The 19,164-nt window shown below is 45.2% G+C and overlaps 1 protein-coding gene across 1 annotated transcript in view; it reads right to left on the bottom strand.

Moving 5' to 3' along the window:
• plcb3 (phospholipase C, beta 3 (phosphatidylinositol-specific)) overlaps positions 1–19,164 on the bottom strand; it is a 45,311-nt gene that overhangs the window by 8,693 nt on the left and 17,454 nt on the right. The window contains 21 exon segments of the mRNA XM_029454678.1: positions 111–215; positions 875–974; positions 1,103–1,264; positions 1,351–1,505; positions 2,126–2,250; positions 2,423–2,507; positions 2,643–2,739; positions 2,822–2,895; positions 2,977–3,078; positions 3,215–3,362; positions 3,737–3,821; positions 4,031–4,113; positions 4,474–4,631; positions 4,834–4,980; positions 5,773–5,939; positions 6,133–6,233; positions 7,365–7,437; positions 7,600–7,653; positions 7,734–7,813; positions 8,514–8,651; positions 9,727–9,795. Of these exon segments, the coding sequence (XP_029310538.1) occupies positions 111–215; positions 875–974; positions 1,103–1,264; positions 1,351–1,505; positions 2,126–2,250; positions 2,423–2,507; positions 2,643–2,739; positions 2,822–2,895; positions 2,977–3,078; positions 3,215–3,362; positions 3,737–3,821; positions 4,031–4,113; positions 4,474–4,631; positions 4,834–4,980; positions 5,773–5,939; positions 6,133–6,233; positions 7,365–7,437; positions 7,600–7,653; positions 7,734–7,813; positions 8,514–8,651; positions 9,727–9,795 (2,308 nt within the window).

The following is a 19,164-nucleotide window of genomic DNA, read 5'->3' as shown; positions in this document are numbered from 1 at the left end:
TTACTTTGAGATTGCCTGAAAAGTAGTTAGCAAGCAAGTGAGCGGAGAAGCTGTAATAGAGTTGAAAGAGAGTGACGTGGATGTGTGTGTTGTTGTGAATGTGTTCTCACCCTGGTGTTCATTCGGGATGTAGTCCTGCGCTTCGGTGTAAACCAGCAGCGAGGGCAGGAGGAGCGGCTGGTTCAGCTCATTCTTCAGGTTGATGTAGTGGTAGCCTAGAGGGAAGGGTATAGATAGAGATAAAAAAAATGATAAGACACTACTATGCATTAGTTCTGGACAGTAGAAGGTGCAGCAGCATGTAAATGAATGAGCGCAGACATAAAGCACATCAGTGTGGTTACAAACAGACTTCTCCACAGGAAGTTTTTCCTTGTGCGATGCGAGGGTCTAAGGACAGAGGGTGTCTGTGTACAGTCTGTAAAGCGCACTGAGACAAATGTGTAATTTGTGATATTGGGCTATATAAATACATTTGATTTGATTTGAGAGGCAAGTGAGAAGTGATTCCTCTTCCGTTTATGACTTAAGAAGAAAAAGGTTTAACCAGACAAATTATTAAGTTACATTTTGTTCATTTGTGAAACAGGTGAGAAAGAGATTTGCAAGGATTGTTTTTCTAATCTCCACGTTTTCTCCTCGAAACAGGTAGAAAAAGACGAGTGTGTTTTCTGTTGTAATACTCATTCCGGCCACAAGGGGCAGAAGTGCATCTCTACCACACGTTCTAAATAAGACTAAAAAAATACAGGAGAGAAACATTTTAGATGAAACTTAAGAAAATGTATCACCAGAGGTTTATTGTTCACCTTCCTCTCAGGGCTTCTCTAAATGCTTCACATTAAAAGTGAGTGTTTGTGTTGTGTGTACTGACCAGGTCTAATCGCCAAAACAGGGAGGATCCGGTGTCCAATAAACTTTCCGTTTTCTTCAAACACCGCTATCCTCAGAGAGGCCAGTGTAGGGAGGATGACCTGGAGAGGGGGGGGGGAGGGGGTCGATGCCAAGGGAGAAGTTTAGAGCGCATTTAAGAGTTAGCAAAGGACAGACAACGAGGGGCGAGAGAAAGCTTTGAAATACATCTGAATCCTGGTATCTGCACCTTATTAAACACAAACATTTCATCGTCCCACACGGGGTCCAGCGAGTTCCCATTGGATGTTTTGGTTCTGTACTTCCTCTTTGTGTCAGCGGGAAGTCCAAATATGTCCACTTCCACGTACACGCCAACCTTCTTATCAGTCAGAAACTGGCCTGAGATCACCTGGTGGAAGTTAAGTTATACATGTTCATTAGAACAACTCTCACAAACAACTTTAATGTCCAAACGATGACACGTTTCGTCCGTACCCTAATTTTGACAGTATTGGCGACGATCCCATCTACTATGTTTTCTGTGAAAGGGTCGAAGTGTTTGTCCGTCCTTCTCATGAACTCAGGCTTCAGCAGGTAGCCGCTGTGGCCGTTGTACTCGAACACACCCATGTTCAGCTGCATCGGGAGGTCTGGGGGGGGGGAGGAAGGGAGGAGGGGGGGTTGGGAAGAGAGGGATTTAAAGGGATGCTTTAACTTGACCTCCCTGAGTTGGGAATTATTTATAAGGCTGAAGAAACTCTTTAAATCATCATCTATACCACAGTGTCTGCCAGCTACAGAACAACCTTTATGTTTTAAAGACCTTTGACATGGTTCTTGGTTATATGGATACTTTGTACTTTCTGAGTTAGACCATCTGAGGCTGGAACTACAAAAGACCTCCACCAGGTGCGTCTCCCTCTCCCCTGCAGTCAAGATGGTGGTGAAGATAACAACAAGGGAAATGTATTTATCTCCCATCATGCCTGATTTCAGTGGATCTTAACATATGGGGTTTGGAGTCAAAGTGAGAACAAACTTTTCTCTGGATGTCAGTTCATGAGCTGCGACAAAAGGCCAAAAAAGTTGGCAGATGAAAACCCACGCTGGACAACGGCGTGTTAGCAACCCGTCAATCATAAATGAGTCCCGCCCTAAAGCATATGCGGCTTCAACACAGTTTATCACACTTCTGCATTGACAGACAGACAGACAGACAGACAGACAGACAGACAGACAGACAGACAGACAGACAGACAGACAGACTCACCGAGCGTCTGGAAGTTCAGCGCCACCATCTGGCAGCCGACGTTCCAGAAAAGCTGAGGCATGTAGTTGGAGCTGTCCACCCTCGTTCCTTTAGGGTAGATTCGGCTCAGCTGGTTCTTATTGTACCTGGAGGAGAGCTGTTAAGAACCAAACACCGTATATGTGGCATATGTGTGCGGCATACATCACTTATTACATATTGTTTTAAAGTAAAGTCTGGACTTTGAAGACTTTTCCTCGCTCACTACTTTCATTTCTGATGGACACAAAAGAGGCATTTGATTTTCTCCAGGGATACTCGACAAACTCAATGGGGGAGCTCTTCAGGGTGTCCATGCCTTTTGTTTCCACCAATGACGACATTTCAAAGAACTTCCTCCTCTCTGGTGGACAGAAAGAGACGAAGAAGAGAAATGAACCCCGGGTACAGAAACTGATAATCCAAGACTGATCATTAACCACACACACACACACACATGCACGCGCACACGCACACGCACACGCACACACACACTTACTGTTTGCCACCTCGAAGCTCTTGAATTTGACGGGCTCGATGTAGTTGACGAGAGTCGACATCTCCTCCGTGGCGTTCACCTCACTGCTGGCGGTGCCCTGAGGGAGGCAGAGAGCACTGATCCATCAATCAGCCCGTCAGCCTGTCAAACCCACACGTCAGCCAGCTGGTGGCTCTTACCTCGTCAGAGTTCGGCTTTTTCAGGTCCGCCACCGCATCGTCCTCCTCGTCCTCCTCGCTCTCTCCTTCGCCTCCTTCGCGATGTAATAAAAGACACGTCATGGAAAACCTACGTCCGACTTTAAAATCCATGTGTACCTTCATCTACAACCCACCGAGGGATTTGCGAGGCTCCGAGTCTTTGACCATCCGCTCAGCCAGCTTCTCCTCCCCGTTAGTCAGGAGCGGGCCTCCCTCGCCGTCTGTCAGAGGGCCGTCTACGCAGAACAGCAAAGTCATTGCGTTAACATCTTTGTGCAGTGAAAGGTTGATTAACCTCATTGTGAGCATGGAGGAACATCACAAGTTAAATAAATGTAACTGCAAGAGATGCAGGTAGTCGCCTGCGCTCACCGTTGTTGTGGGACGAATGCTCCTCCAGCTCTCTGCGCCGTATGCTGCCACTACTCGAGGGTCGGTGGTGTTGGTGCTTCTTCTTGTTTTTGATGAGAATCTTCCCCAGCATCTCCTGTGGGGAGGGGAGCTCCTGACCGGGGTCCAGCTGTACACACACGAACACTCAGACATATGAGTGTTGTGCACATGATGCACATATTATTGTGCATATGAAGTTCCTAACTAGTAAAACATGCATTGTATTCACGTGCACGTTTCCTGCAAACCCCCGATATACCTTTGTTACACAATGCGTGTCTGATCTGGTACAAGGACTCTTGCTCGGGGGTTTAACTGTGTGTGCATGCACTGATCGTTGTGAATACAGAGAGGTGCATCACGTCAACACAACCCTCTGAGCATCACAAGCAGTTTGATCATTTTTGATGCTTTGCAAGTCGATTACCGCCAAGTCTAAAACAGGCCATAAAATAATATTATAAATGAATGAGTTAAAACACATTGAGCGATCAGTCTTACCGGATATTTCTCCAGTGGATCGATGAGCAGCGCGTCTCCAAAGATGGTCCTGCAGTACTCGGCCATCTTGGCCTGCTGCTTGGCCCTGACAGAACAAGACACACGGGCTCTGGGTTACTTTAACCGCCACATCGGGGGCCATCATCGGGGGCCATTGCCCACGCTTGTATGGGAAGTTAAGGAAGAATGTTCCGTCTGATAAATCATTTTTCAGACAATTCAATTCCTTGAATTTTGCATCTGGTCTCAGCTTTAAATCCACGTGCTGACAAACACTCGCACAACACGACTTACGAGTCTACGTGGTTCTCGAAGGACAGGATGAGGGGGTACGCAGAGGTCTTGAAAGCACTTTCTGCTATCGCCTCAATCACCTCCTACAGTCAGAAAGAATGAGAACATTAAAAGCCGCTCCATGCAAAGTATGACTTCGTATAAGCAGAACACATTTCCTCAGATTGTAAAGTGCTTATGAGAAAAATATACAAAGGTGCTAGAAAGAGGTTAAGGCACTGCTGCCACGTTCTGCAATAATAATAATAATAAAGAAACTGAATGTCATTGTACTCTGTACTGTGGAGACTTCATTGTCCCGTTTGTTCTAACGGTCTGAGGTCGCTGCCTCCAGATTCAGCTTTTCTGAACCCGCTGCACAAAGAATTTGCTGAGCAAACCGTACAAATGACCCGAAGGTGAAGAGGGAGTCAGGAATTGAATGAATAAGCAGTGGCCTCCACCTTAAAGGGGATCTCAGTGGTCATGGTGAAGCCGTGGGTGATGTACGGCTCCTCGTCTTGCGGCCGGCCCTTCCAGCAGTCCAGCTCTATGCAGCGACAGCCGGTCAGCAGCACCTGCCTGTACATCTCCACCGACGACAGACCGGTCAGCTGACCCACTGCGGGCAGACACACCAAGCGATGCAAAGATGGTTTTAACTATAACGCTAGGTATTCAAATGCAGCTTTAGTAAACCTCATGTAGGTTCACGGTGCATTGCTTGTGGGAATGCAACAAAATATTGTTTATCTGGAATATGAGCAATAAGTCAACAGGTGTCAGCAAATCCTCTTGTTAGATCTGAGGTGCGTCATCTTTACCTGTGAGGTATGTGTTGTGTGAGGAGTTGATGAAGTAGTGAGACAGCGGTTGGTTCATATCGTCGATGATGTCCAACCTCTCTGGAGGTACGATGCTGTTTTCCTCTCCTTCCAGATACCGACTGAAAGCCTGCAAACTGATCTGGTCTGTGGAGGGGGAGAGAGGGAAAGGGGGAGGGAGAGAGAAAGGGAATTGTTTACCTAGAGCAGTCTTTCTCAAAGAGCTGGTGGGGATATTGGTAAAATGTCACATTTGAAATGAATATATTATACGTTTAAAGTGTTTTTGAGCGAGCGACATGTTGAGAGTAAACACAAGGGTTACTTTGGGAAACCTTCAGGATCTTTTGAGAAGGAACGTGATGAATTTAAGAAACGCATGACGAAGGCGCCCTCACAGTTTGCATTTTGTGTATCTCTCGGTAGCAAACGATGTTGCTGTGGGTAAGCTGCGGCTCGATACGGACATAAATGGTGTCTTGTGTCCTTGCAGAGCGGCTGAGGCTCTGCTCCTTCCACATGCATCTGCACTTTATCCACAGCAGCACATGTGAAGGACATCGTTTCATGAAATTCCCAAATGATTCCCACATTCTGGATGTTTCGGAGAAGGAAAATGGAAATCAGTGCATGGCCGAGGATTTAAGAAGAGGACAAGCTGCTGCAGTAGCAGGAAATCAATCAAACCTTTAAACCTGACGTTTTATTATTATTATTTTACTAGGGCTGCAAATAACTACAATCATTTAGTCTATAGAATCAACTAATCCTTATCTATTATATATAATTATTGCAGCTACACAATGGAACCAACAACAGGTTTAGGAAGTTCTGTTTGAGAGCGACTGAAGAATGTTTTGCTTTAAATCGACTCCATCAACCATCTGATTGGACATCTCTCGTTTTACGATGTAAGCATCAGAACAATAAGTTGCTCACCTCTCTCCAGCTGGCTGACGTTGGTCTCATATTTCTCCATGATCTGTCGGACCTGCTCTCTCTTCAGCGGGGGGTACAGCACCTCGTTCAGCCTCGAGTCTCGCTGCCTGCGGTTAATGAAGTCGATCAGCTGGTCCAAAGAGATGAACGGCTTACTCTTGGAGCCACTGCAGCAAAGAGGAAATGTGTGAAAAGAGTGTGTGTGTCACAGATACAGCTCGTGAGCATTACTAGGAAACTAGAGCATCACTAGGAAAGGATTTGGGGGGGGGGGGGTGGAATTGTTTTCTGGCAAAAGGGAACAAACATAATGGAAAATCACAGCATGTGTTTGTGGAAGTGTTATCCCGTGTCACATACCTTTCCTCAAAGATGCTTTGTATCTCAGGCCGGAGACAGAGGCTGTCGAGAAACTTCTGGAAGGCGTCCCACGTGAAATCGTCTGGCTTGATTCCCTCGGACTGAGAGAGAACAGAGAGGTTTGTGTGGACGGATGTGGAGGGAAAGAGAAGGAAAAACATGGACCAGTCAGGATCAGGATCAAATGCAACACATATCACACACACGATGCACGATGTGATTCTGGTCTCCACTGATAATGTGCAGAACATTACAATCCTGCTTTGTTTGTTCCAACATACTGGGACTATGAAGTGGTGGAGATTCTACAGGCTGAAGTTAAAACACCTTCAGTCGTGGATCAGATCCTCGTCAGTCTTTCCCCACTTTGTGTGATCTCCTATTCCACCAGCAGGAGGCGGCAGAGCACCACAAGACAAAAGAGAAATGCCGACAGTGCAGTTTGCACAATCTGACCCCGTATTCAAAAAAAGAAACGTCTTGTGACTTCAAACCGATTTTCAGGAAAGATTGCACCGAGTGAAAACACAGGAAACCCTGTTTTACCTAACGAACCACACGCCTGCGGTGCCTTCCACTGCAGACACACACACTGACAATATCAGACTCAGGTTTGACAGAAGGGAAGGAGCCAGGGTTCAGTCTAAACAGCTGCTCCCTCTAGGAAGCCAAACTGATTAGGAAATATGGAGAGACTGCAATCAATCAAACAGAGCAAGTTAAACTAACACGGCAACACAGTGTTTGCTGTTGAGCGGGACCTGCTGCTGAAAGATGACAGACTCTCTATTCAGTCTTAATACGAGTGACAGCTGCAACATCCACCAGTCAGCGCTTCACCCCTTCATCTCCAAAACTTTAGCTTGCATTAAAACTTATTTAGCTTAGCTTAGCACAAAGCCTGGAAACAGAGGGAAACAGCTAGCAAATGAACATGTTCTGTATTGTTTGTTTAACCCGTGCAACAGTCTTAAAGACGTGTGACTCTTGTGGACACTTGATTAATTTGTCATATTTCTAGGCTCCTCTCCTCCAGGCCTGCAAGCCTCTTCATTCCTTCCTTACATAGCAAAGGCATGCAGAGAATGCTTTGCAAAAACCTCCAAGGGTGAGAGACTGAGTCGCAGCTATTCACATCTCATGTATGAACCGAAACACTGCGCACACACACACACACACACACACACACATGTTGAGTAGCCCTGTGCTGAGTGATGGCTACAGGTGAGTACCCGGTTATTGACGAGGCCGCACTGCTCCAGAGCCGTCTCCACTCTCTTCTTATCGGAAAACATCTTGAGAATACTGAAAGAAAGACAAATCATTCACTGACATTAAAATCATGTCGTAAACATCAACAGTGAGGAGAGATAAACCAGAGAAAGTGGAAGAGAGACAGAGAAGAGGAAAGGAAAGAAGAAGTGGAGAACACTGGTGTTTAGAAAGTGGTTGATGCGTGTTTCTCACTTCTTCACGGGCATTTTCCCATCCTGATTCACCTGCAGCTTTAACTTAGTGTACCTGAAACACACAGAGCGAGGCTTTAAAACAAATCGCCTCCAACCTACAAGTTCCTAATGTCAAGATCAGTCACTTCTTACACTTTGTGGAGGAAGGAGTGCCGCGATGCATTCTGGGAAAGTATGTTTGTGGCCAAAGTGAACAGCTCATCTGTCCAAATCTGAAAACACACACACACACACACACACACACACACACACACACACACACACACACACACACACACACACACACACACACACACACACACACACACACACACACACACACACACACACACACACACACACACACACACACACAGATAAAACAGGGTTGTTTGACTGTTTGTGTGATATCAAAATTAAGTGAAATTTCAATATTCTATATACAACACACACACATACACCTATTTACAACTCCTAAACACGCACAAGCCTCTCTGTCAACATCGTAAAGTGATAAATGAGCTAATGGCCTTAGAAAAGAAGGCGACACGAGGAGGATGTGGAGGAAGGATGAAGAAACAGGAAGAAAGATATATTTAAAGGGACAGTTCACCCCAAAATATGCATATTTCTCCTCTTACCTGCTCTGAATCAATCTAATCTACAGTTTTGGTGTGAGACGCCTTGTGTTGGAGATATCAGCCATAGAGACGTCTTTCTTCTCTGGAGGAACTACTTTCCTTCTCAGGAAGACGTCTCTACAGCTGATATCTCCAACACTCACATCAACACCCTCTAGACTGATAAATAGCTTCAGGTGAGAGGAGAAATATCTATTTTGTATTTTTGGAGCGAACTTGTCCTTTAAAGGCAAAGCAGGTAAGTAATGTGAGTAGGTTATGGGATGGTGGCGGTGGTGGTTTCCATGGCTACCTTGGCTGTATCTTCCTGCATGGCCTGGAAGTTGAGGAAGGAGATGTTGACCAGGTCGTTGCCATGGACGACGGTTACCAGCTTCCTTTCCACGCTGTCACCCTTACCGAAGCCGAGCACGTCCCGCAGCTTCGGGTCCTGACACACACACACACACACACACTGGATGTGAACATGACACACAAACACATGTTTGACTCGAGTGTATCCTCCATCCTTCCCGCTCCCCGTGCAGCTCTCCGCCTCCTGAGATCAGTAAATGTGATGCATGTGGTGGAGCACTCTGATCGAATTAGCCAAACGACTCTTTCCTCCTTTTTAGACTCTTTATCTACTCGCTCCCAACACTCAATGTCTCTCCATCACTCCCTCTCCATCGTGTCTCTCTTTCATTTCAATTAAACTAATTCACTTGCCCCGTTTATCAAGACAAATGGTGCCAAAGCAGTGCACAAAATGTACTTTGCCATTAAGCAGCAAGCGAGAGCTTGGAGGATCAGTGCACTGGAACAAGACACAAGATGATACAGTGACCTCACTGTCAACAGATTTCTCTGGAACCTCAATCCACCAAAGAAATTGTCCTGGTGAAACTGCATTTTCATTATTTTTGCAGCATTGTTTAGACCACCCGAAAAAGACTCGGCAGATTAATCGTTAATGGAAATGAGCTTTAGTTGCAGCCCTAAATGAAAGCTATAAGCTAATGTTAGAATACAGCTGGGCTTAGCTAACACGCACGCTACATCCACCGTCTGCTGTTTGCCTTAATGTCTAAGGTTATTGCAGAATATGCTCTTATATCTGAATGTCATCGTCCATTACTTTGATTACAGATCGTAATATTGTATATTGACCCACAAGCCTGCACTGTGTCAACACAGAGCGTTACATTAGCGTCTCTGTCAGGCGGATTCTATGCTCTTACACAACGACTTCCTCGCCAACAGTCACTGCTTATATCACTTCCTGTCTGACAGTTCATCCGTCAGCAGGCTCACCTTCACCCGCACCTTTGCACCATCAGTTGAGTGGAGACACGCACAAATCTTTGGGTGACAGTCACACTTAAGCGTCACATTTCTAGTCAGAGGACAAAGTTATCAACAGCAGGAGGTGACAGCTTCTTTCACTCACTCACACACACACACACACACACACACACACACACACACACACACACACACACACCACACACCACACACACACACACCTTTGGTTGTTTGGAGTATTTTCCTGTTCTGGTGTCTCTGATGGTGTTGATGTCCAGAGTCTCCACCTCCTAAAAGACAGAGAGGTTCAACATTAATCAGTAATAACTGTATTATTCATTTTTCCACTTTGTTTTTCTGTTTGTAGGAAAAACTATCAGAACATTTGTGAGGAATCTGAATCAACAGCTTGTAGTTGTGTACGATCATTCAGTATCAGTGTGGAGAATCAGGGAAAGAGGAAGAGTGGTTCATCCCCTTTTTAAAAACTGTTCATATCTTCGCCACGCTAGCGGTGATGTTGTTGTTATAGAATGTCCGCCACGTAAATATCACACCATCGGATGGTTTGCTACAACATTTAGTACAGAATCTATTAGTATGAGATTGAGTTTCTAGTCGTTTCCTGCAGTTCGAGCTACAAAGATCAGGCTCCCGGCAGGTTTCAGCTCATGAGCGCTTGAAAACCTGCAACGTGCATGAATTAAGAAAAAAAATTGAGAGTAGAAGACTGACGCCTGACTGACGACTGCGACACAAACACCGTCTGTATGCATGCACACATGCAAAACAGGAAAACCCACATTGAGAATATATGAAAATATGTGTAATACATAACAGCGAGCGAGGCGCCAGTGGCACCCTTGACCCGAAGGACAGCGCGGTCTGGAAAAGACGAAGCAAGAGGCTGGAGGGATGACAAGAGGAGGAGAGTGTGGTCATAAACCCTGCCATAAACACAGAGGAGGGCGCACTGTAAATATTTGTTTAGCCCTGCACTCATTCCACAAGCTTTCTTACTGCATCTATGTCTCACTTATGTTTTTCCTCACTGCTGTGTGGCTTTGCTGAGGCATTGTTAGGACACAATCTACACTTAATGTTTCATTAATGAAGAAATGTTTGTGTCTCTCCTCCTGTAACTCTGACAGTTTGTCAAACGTCTCCATTTGATCCATCTTCTCCCCGTGTTCCCTTTCCAGAAACAGCAAAGACTCAGGCTCAGTATTAACTCTAATGTTCCTCCGTCCTCGTTCCGTCTGTCATTGATTCACTCTGTGATGTCATCGCCCCGCTGGCTGTCGGCTCCTCTGGGATTGGCGGCGAGTATTAAAAGGTCGGGAGTGTTGGACCAACTGGATTAAACTCTGTCTCAAACTTTGTCCTCCGATTGGCCTGTGGAGAATAACTTACTTCCTGGGGGAATCAACCCACTTCTGGGTCTGTAGGACGACACACACACACACACACACACACACACACACACACACACACACACCCACACACACGCTTCCTCTCCCACAGGCCGTGGTTTCATTCCGCTATTGCCATGGTGACTCCTTGGAGACTTCAGTAATGAGACTACAACTTTGTCTGTCGTGTGTGTGTGTGTGTGTGTGTGTGTGCGCGTCTTTAAAAGTTCACATTTTCTCACAGGCTAGTAATGTAAAACACACACACAGCAATATTCAGACAGGCATATCCTCGACATGCAGGTCCTGACTTGTGCAACATCCTGACCTGTTGAGCAAGACAGAGTGTATGTGAGAGTGTGTAGGTGTGTGTGTCTTCAATCTTCTTCTTCACGCAAGACAAGTACAAATGTGTCAGCGTGGGATCAGGAAAGTGTGTGAAATGTGTGTGTTTCGGCACATAGCTGTGTATCTGAGCGCACAGCGTGCGTCCACGTGAATGTCGCTCATCTCCGAGAGCACATTCCTAACATATTCCGGCCTTCTGCTCAGTTAACGCGTGTGTATCAGTGTGTATCTGTGTGTATCAGTGTGTATCAGTGTGTATCAGTGTGCATCTGTGTGTATCTGAGTGTAATATTCAGCTAGTCGTGGCAGCTGTAGGACTCCATTCATCTCACAAGCTCCATTTATCACTTCAGACTCGGCTGCAGGCTCATTATTGCTCCCAATGAGTTTGGCTGAGAGTTTTCCAGGAGTCATATTGTGATGAAGTGCTATAATTTACTTTAATTTACTGTTTTTGGTCGGCCGAAGAACTTTCCCTCCGCCTGCCTCACGCACTTCTGCCTCGCTTACTGGTTTCCTCCAGGATGCACTTCTTTACCGCTTCTAGACAATATTTACTACTTGAACTTGTTGAACTTAAGTTATTCAAAACAATACATGTGCTGCTGCAATGCATTGTGGTCTATTTAGTCTAGACCAGGGGTGTCCAAACTTTTTTCACTGAGGGCCACATACAGAAAAATATACGAAGGGCTGGGAATGAGGGGAAAAGGGGATGGATATATCTCAAGCTTGTTAACCAAATAAGTTATTGGGCTTGTTAACACATCAACTAACATTAGTTAGAAAATGTTATCAACTTTAATTGACTGAATTTTTCTTGAAAAATTGAGCTTATTAACATGAATACTGTGTAATATATGTTTTAACTCTCCTATAATGGGAACAGCGTTGCACTCAGTGGGAGCAGTGATGCTGTGGACTGAAGGATGCTGCAGGTCAGGAGTACGTTTGGTGGTTGAGATACGAAGGACATCACAGAGATGCTGTCGCTCATTTTGGTTCTCAATCTGCTTTTGTTCAGAGTTAACACAAAATGTTTGCTCACATATTTGAGTGGGGTAGTGCACAACATTGACGTTGCGTAGAGTAGAGCTTCACACAGAATGCTTTCATGTGCGCAGTCGGCTCTTGTTCAGTGTTGAGATGACCAGTAAGATCAACTAAAAATGCCAGGTCTGCCAAACATGGAGGGTCACTCAGCTCATGAAGAGGTCGGTCCTTCTCTTTCAAAAACAGATCGATTTCTGATCTCAGGGAATAAACCCGCTGCAGCATGGAGCCGCGACTCAGCCAGCGCACATCAGAACGGTGGAGTGCGTTCCCGTATTCAGCATCGACATCAGACAGGAAAGCTTGAAATTCTCTGTGTTAAAGTCCTCGTGCTCGAATTATGTTGTGCCCATTAGACTTGTAAGACCAAGCAGCTCTTCCGTAACGCAAAAGTTACCGTCAACTCCCCGCAAAAAATAAAATGAACAGCTGTGCGGTGTCTGTCGCATCTGTGCTCTCATCACATGCAATCAGTAAACATCTAAAGCACAAGCTTTATCTGACACTTGATGTTTTAAGTTAGCCGACAAGTCAAAACTGTGTTTCTGTGCTAGAACTAAGACGTACAACACATTCAAGCACAAGTTTCTATCTGGGCCATATTCCATTAGACTTTTAGAATTTGCTACGGGCCAATTAAAAATGGACTACGGGCCGCAGTTGGGCCGCGGGCCGTAGTTTGGACACCCCTGGTCTAGGTTCATCCTCCTTTTTAGGTTCTAAGGAAGCGATCTCAGCGGAGAAGCACTGGGCGGAGCTGATACAGTTAGTGGTGCATCAGATAATCATCTATTTCATTTTACTGGACAAAATAATTAGGATTCACAATATTATCCCGATAATCATCAAAACATAATATTTGTAATGGATCACAGATAGGACACATCCTTTCAGTGAAAAACATCATGATCAATGATAAAGTCCCGTAAATAAAATAATAATTCCTGACACACTATCCTATAAAGTAATCCTTTGTGCTTCATGTGGGTACATAGGTGGTTTTGATCCAACAATTGCTATTATGTTAATCTATATTTAGACCCGAAACACAAGTACGGTAAATGTTACGTTGATTAGACTCCTTCACTTTCCTTCCTTCATTTCTTTGCCTGACCCTTCACTCCCCTCCTCCCTCCATTCATTTTCTTAAGATTACAAAAACATTAAAGGGCAACTAAACAATCAAGAGAGCGTCACTCCCTTCCAGTGCCTGTGTGTGTGTGTGTGAAAGATCACCACAGCTAAATAGGCCTCAAATAACCAATCATGGCTGCTATCAGATGGCACATGATGACGGCATATAGGAAACCGATCCACCTCAACGCAGACACGCGTACATCTCCACCCTGTACGGAGAGCAGCAGCCCCGACAGGAGACTGTAAAGGACACAGAAACATCGGAGACGTAGAACAAAGAGACCTTCAAACTGTTTTACGGCCGCGATGGGAGAGTTGGGAAGGTGTTTAGAGAAAGAGAAGGACACTTAATACCCTGTGAAACATGGGACAGCTCTATAAGTCCGTCTGTGTCGCCTTGTAATATGTCCTCTGCCCCCCCCCCCCTCCACTATCCCTCCTTCTTTATCTGTTCTTCGTCTTTCATCCTCACTTCATGTTTCTGTGCTCCGGAGACGGAGGAAACGTTTGAACCACTTAGCTAGCAGTCATTTATCAGTGAAATATTAGAAGCAAGAAGAAGAAGAAGCAAGGAGGAGGAGGAGAAGAAGGAGAAGAAGAAGGAGAAGAAGAAGGAGAAGAAGAAGGAGAAGAAGAAGGAGAAGAAGAAGGAGAAGGAGAAGAAGAAGGAGAAGGAGAAGAAGAAGAAGAAGAAGAAGAAGAAGAGCTGAAAAGATGGAAAAATAAACAATAAAAGATGAGAGAGAAACGAAGAAAAACATCATCATTTATAAAAAAGGAAAAGAAAGCAAGTTGGACATCAATAATATGAAGGCACGCATAAACAACACACATGTCGGACCACGTGTCTCAAAGCACAAATAAATAAAAGGCAGAACTGGACCCAAAACACACAATAACTCACACGCAACAAAAACAGCTGCAGTAATCAGAAATCTCTCACAAAACATACACACACACACACACGGCAGCAGAGTTATATGAGAAGTTCAATATCAATCTGAATGTGAAGCTACAGACAGAAGATCTTTATGCATTCGGAGGTGGAGAGAGAAGCAGAGCGTTAATGTTGGTGATAATCCCTCGTTGCGCAGGACAAATATGGCAAGTAGGTGAAAGCTGGAGCAGAAAGTCCGTCTGTGAACTGTGGTGATGTTTTAAAGAGACATTTCAGGTAATAACACATTTTTATTTCCAGCAGACACGATGCCTAAAACTATAAAAAAATAAGATTCAAGTGGGGATAAAACAGAATTCTCTTTTTAAGATGAATAAGCTGCTCATACACACGACATGGAAGTTTTGTGACAGAGATGAGTGAAGCACATGTGGTGCACAAACACTCCCAAACACTGTGGAGGAAGCATCTGCTTAGACAATGGATTCGATACTGTGCAGCGTCTCAGTTCTCCATACAGAGAAGAAGTGAGTGTCTGTGTGAGTGTGAGTGTGATGTGTGTGTGTGTCAGAGTGAAAGTGAAGACTGCTCTGCCATGTGCACAACGCGATAATGTCAACAGAAGACGAAGCATGTGATCGAGCGAAGTAAAGAAACCAGAAACGAGGAGAAAGAGGGAAGTTGTCACATTATCGACTGACACACTTCACTTCCCCTGCAAACCGCTCACAGACGTGTGTGTGTGTGTGTGTGCGTGTGCGTGTGCGTGTGTGCCAAGTTCATTCCTTGTGAAAGTTTAACTTGAGCAAGGGAGATCATCTCTATTAGCTCTCTACTTATACCTGCCAACAATTGCTCCACTTACAACTCAGCTCATTTATAACAAACGCAAACGGTTTCCAGAGGCTACGACTACATTAAAAGCCCGGCATGTACACACACACACACACACACCACAACAACATTTGCTGCATTTCTCTATTTTACATCATTATAAACTGAACATGTTCAGGTCGGTTGGACAGAACAATTCAGGTCAGCTGACCTTCAATCCATCAGAGGAATAGTTTGGCATTTAGAGAAATAAGCTCAATCGCTTTCTTGATTTTCAAGCCACATTTTTACAAAACACTTTTTAGATGTTGGTCATTTGTATTTATACATTTTAACCGGATCAAGTATTTTAGCCATCGTTCATCTGGAGCTTAAGTGCTTAGATAAACAAGCTGAGCAAGCAGCCGAACAGCGTGCAGGAGGAACTCTGCTCTGGGGAGGATTCTGCTGCTGGTAAAAAAAACTCCTGAACGATAAAACAATTAAGGAATCTGAGGCGGGAGAAGTTGACTGCAATGACAGCGAAGACATCAACTCCCATGATCCCACGCTACTTCACCAAACTCCGTCTCTTGTTTTGATTGAGAAACCCCTAGTGTGTGTTTAAAACCAAAATTCTCTGTGTGTGTGTGTGTGTGTGTGTGTGTGTGTGTGTGTGTGTGTGTGTGTGTGTGTGTGTGTGTGTGTGTGTTTAAAGACTAAATTGGACTTCTGTGGCAACTCAATTACATCCCCGGGGGAAAATGTCTAAAGGCCCAGGTGCTATTGACATGACCTGTACACCTCAAAGGAGGAGGGAGGGCAGAAGGAGAGAGAGAGGAATTCGGGGAAAAGGGGAAGAGGAGTGGGAGGAAGGGGGGAGGGTGGGCAAAGAAATTCCCCAGAACCCCCATCTCGCTGTCTGAGTGACTTCCTGCCCACTTTCCCACGCCAAGCGGGAGAATGAGGGAGATTAGAAGTGTTGTTACAAGAAATTAAGGAGCAATAACTCGAAAGGACCACGTGAGAAAACGCATCGATGAGATGAAGAGCAAGAGGAAGAGGAAGGGAGCAGATGGAGGGATGGGGAGCAGCGAGACGGAGAAAGCGATCCATTTGAGATAATGAGGTGGCAGACAAAGAGAAAGAGAAGATGGAGCGCAGTTTATATTAGAGGAACAACTTCGCCTCCTCTCTCTGACGGCTACCAGCTGCCCCCGACACAGGGAGACACGAGGAAGTAAAAGGGGGGAGGAAGATTAATTGCAGGTGGACCAGCAGTGTAACAACAGGGCAAGAGCCAGCAGCTGAAGTGATAAAGAAAGATCTCCAAAGCAAAACAGAGCGGCGAGGAGGATTAGCCGTAGTGCTAGGTGCATTTCAACTGGAAGCGCTGTTGCAGGTCAGGCCGCGCTCAACACTCGATCAAGCCGTCCTGTTCGTTTATTGGAAACGACAGTTAGCTGACAAATCATCTGTGCTGGCAACAGAGGTGTGGAAAAGGATTGCAGGAATGTTCTTAAACAGGGAAACAAGTTGCTGTGAATGGTATGTGGCCTGGTTAGCACTGTTAGCCGTGCAGAGGACACCGGCGTTGTTCTTTTTAAAACCACACGCAAAATCAACACGTACTCTCCGATGAAGCGAGGTCGAGATGGAGATTTGATTGACAAGAAAACAGATCCTTGCAAAAGCATCACATGATCTTTTAAATGCGTTTCATTCAGAGCATTCAGCTCCAATTATAATCTGCAGTACAGAGCCAGACGTTTCACCCTCTGAAGATGGGAAAGAGTTTCTCTAAAGCTTCTTTTAGCTGCGGTTTCCACAAAGGAACAATAAACAAACTTTTCATTCTGCCCCTTTAATCAACCTGTCGATGTGAAGTGATCGACGGCTCCAGTTTAAGATCCATCCCAACCCTTCTAACCCCTCTCCTCCATCTGCCTCAACCTTCCTGTTATTCTAACAGCCATCTGGTCATCTGCTAAAGACTTAAAATGTTGCATTAAGCTTGCACATGTAAAAAAAAAAGAAAAAAAGGAGGAGAAGAGTTGGCTAGAGGACAGAAAAAGGACACACACAGCAGAGTTAGCAGCAGGGTGCAGGCATATGTTGTAACAGATGTGTGGATTTGAGATGTGGATCTTGTGCAACCCTCAGGCGCTGGCAGGCACTTTGCGTTCAGGCAGACTGGACACACCAACCAGCACTGAGGATGTTTTGGGGGGGTTCCAAACTGGATACCAAGGATCCTTCGGGGTCGTCGAAGCGGTTACAACACGTCCCAAACAAAGGGAATAACTTTATACTGTTTTGTATGCATGTAAATGTCGACATGCATACACTGCTGCTGCAACTCCTTCATCACATTACATCGTCTCTTCTGAACTCCGGCTGCACATGAACTGTTAAAGTTTGGAAACGGTTTAATGTAAGCGACCACTAACCTGCCTGTGGACTGCAGAACTGAGCAGTGTGACAGTACATCTCCCCACGCTGCGGCATCAAACACTGTGTTGCACTAACATCTGGGAGGCCTGCACGTTACGTTACGGACACTTGCTGTCACTACTTTTAAATATTTGTACCCAACTCCATTTATGCCTGCGGAACACCCAAGGAATAATAACTAATATAAATCACAAGAGGGACGTAACTCAACTCTTTCAACTACAAATGTGTTCCTGAGCATGTTAATAACAATTTATCTCAAAGGGAAAGAGTGGACGGATTTAAAGAGTTGGGAAAGTAAAGACAGACGGACGTTTAGAGAGTGAAAGGGAAAGAAACAGTGCAGACTGGTGCACGGTGGGGTGTGTCTCGCTAGTCTCACTGCCAAGCCACTGTGTGCGTGTGTGTGTGTGTGTGTGTGTGTGTGTGTGTGTGTGTGTGTGTCAGCGACAGTTGGTTGTTATCGCCACTGACTCAAGCATTATGGGAAATTCTGGGCTCCGAGTACACACACACAAACACACGTCAGAGGTCTCGCAAGCCGAACCTCCAAACATTACACAAAGATGGAGAGGAGGAGATAACGGAGAGACGAGGATGAAGGAGGGGGGAGGGGGGGGGGGGGGGGGGGGGGGGGGGGTGATGGAGAAATGAGAAGGATGCTCCAAAGAGAAGATGTCAGGAGCGAGACTAAGGAAGCATTGGAAAAAGAGAGAAATATAGAAAGAGGTATTTAAAAAAAGGGAAATGTTAAACAAAGGGAAGGTGACATGAAACAGATGGAAGATGGGATGTGCAGGAACACCTGGAGACAAAGGTCAAAGGACACATATTCAGATATACAAAAGGAGGAATGAGATAAAGCAGATTTAAAAAGAGGAACGTTTGTGAGACAAGTCTGGAATAGAAAGGTCCGAAGAAAGGGAGACGAGTGATGAATGGAGCTAAAGAGAAGTCCGGAGGGGGTGCTCCAGGGTGCGCATGGATCCAATACTCATACTTTTACAGTCCCCTAAAAGTATTTACCCGATATATACCTTACATTTCAGAATAGTATTGGGTTATGACCACAGGAGGTAAGTGCAGAGGAAGTACAGCTGCGTCCTTCTCACCTTGATAAAGAAAGTTTCTATCCTTTCAACTTCAAGACATTTCTGGGTCATAGTCTTTTGGACTTCCCCTCACTGCCCACCTCACCCAACACCCTCAAGTTTCACAAAACAGACGCGGTACATCTTTCTCACCTCCGAACGAGAAGAGTCCTTAAATAAAAGCAGGACATCTGTCGCTCGACATCACAAGTAGAAAGAAGAGCTGCACTGGAGATCAAATATTTTTGGGTACCTCTATTCAGAGAAATGGGTTCCATCCAGAATGCATCTGTGTAAAAGCGTATTAACGGATTAATAATAGCTAGATATCTGTGTTGCCGTGTCCTCTTTCTTTTCAGCTCCGCTTGGAAATCTCCAGGGGAGCCCACAGCTGATTTAAAGCTTCACTCTGAGATCTTCTCTAAACATTCAGGTGTTTAAATCCTGCAGAGG

Source organism: Cottoperca gobio, chromosome 18 (genome assembly GCF_900634415.1).
Source record: "Cottoperca gobio chromosome 18, fCotGob3.1, whole genome shotgun sequence".
NCBI lineage: Eukaryota > Metazoa > Chordata > Actinopteri > Perciformes > Bovichtidae > Cottoperca > Cottoperca gobio.
Note: the sequence above shows the minus strand (reverse complement) of the source record. Positions and strands in the feature narration are given on the sequence as shown.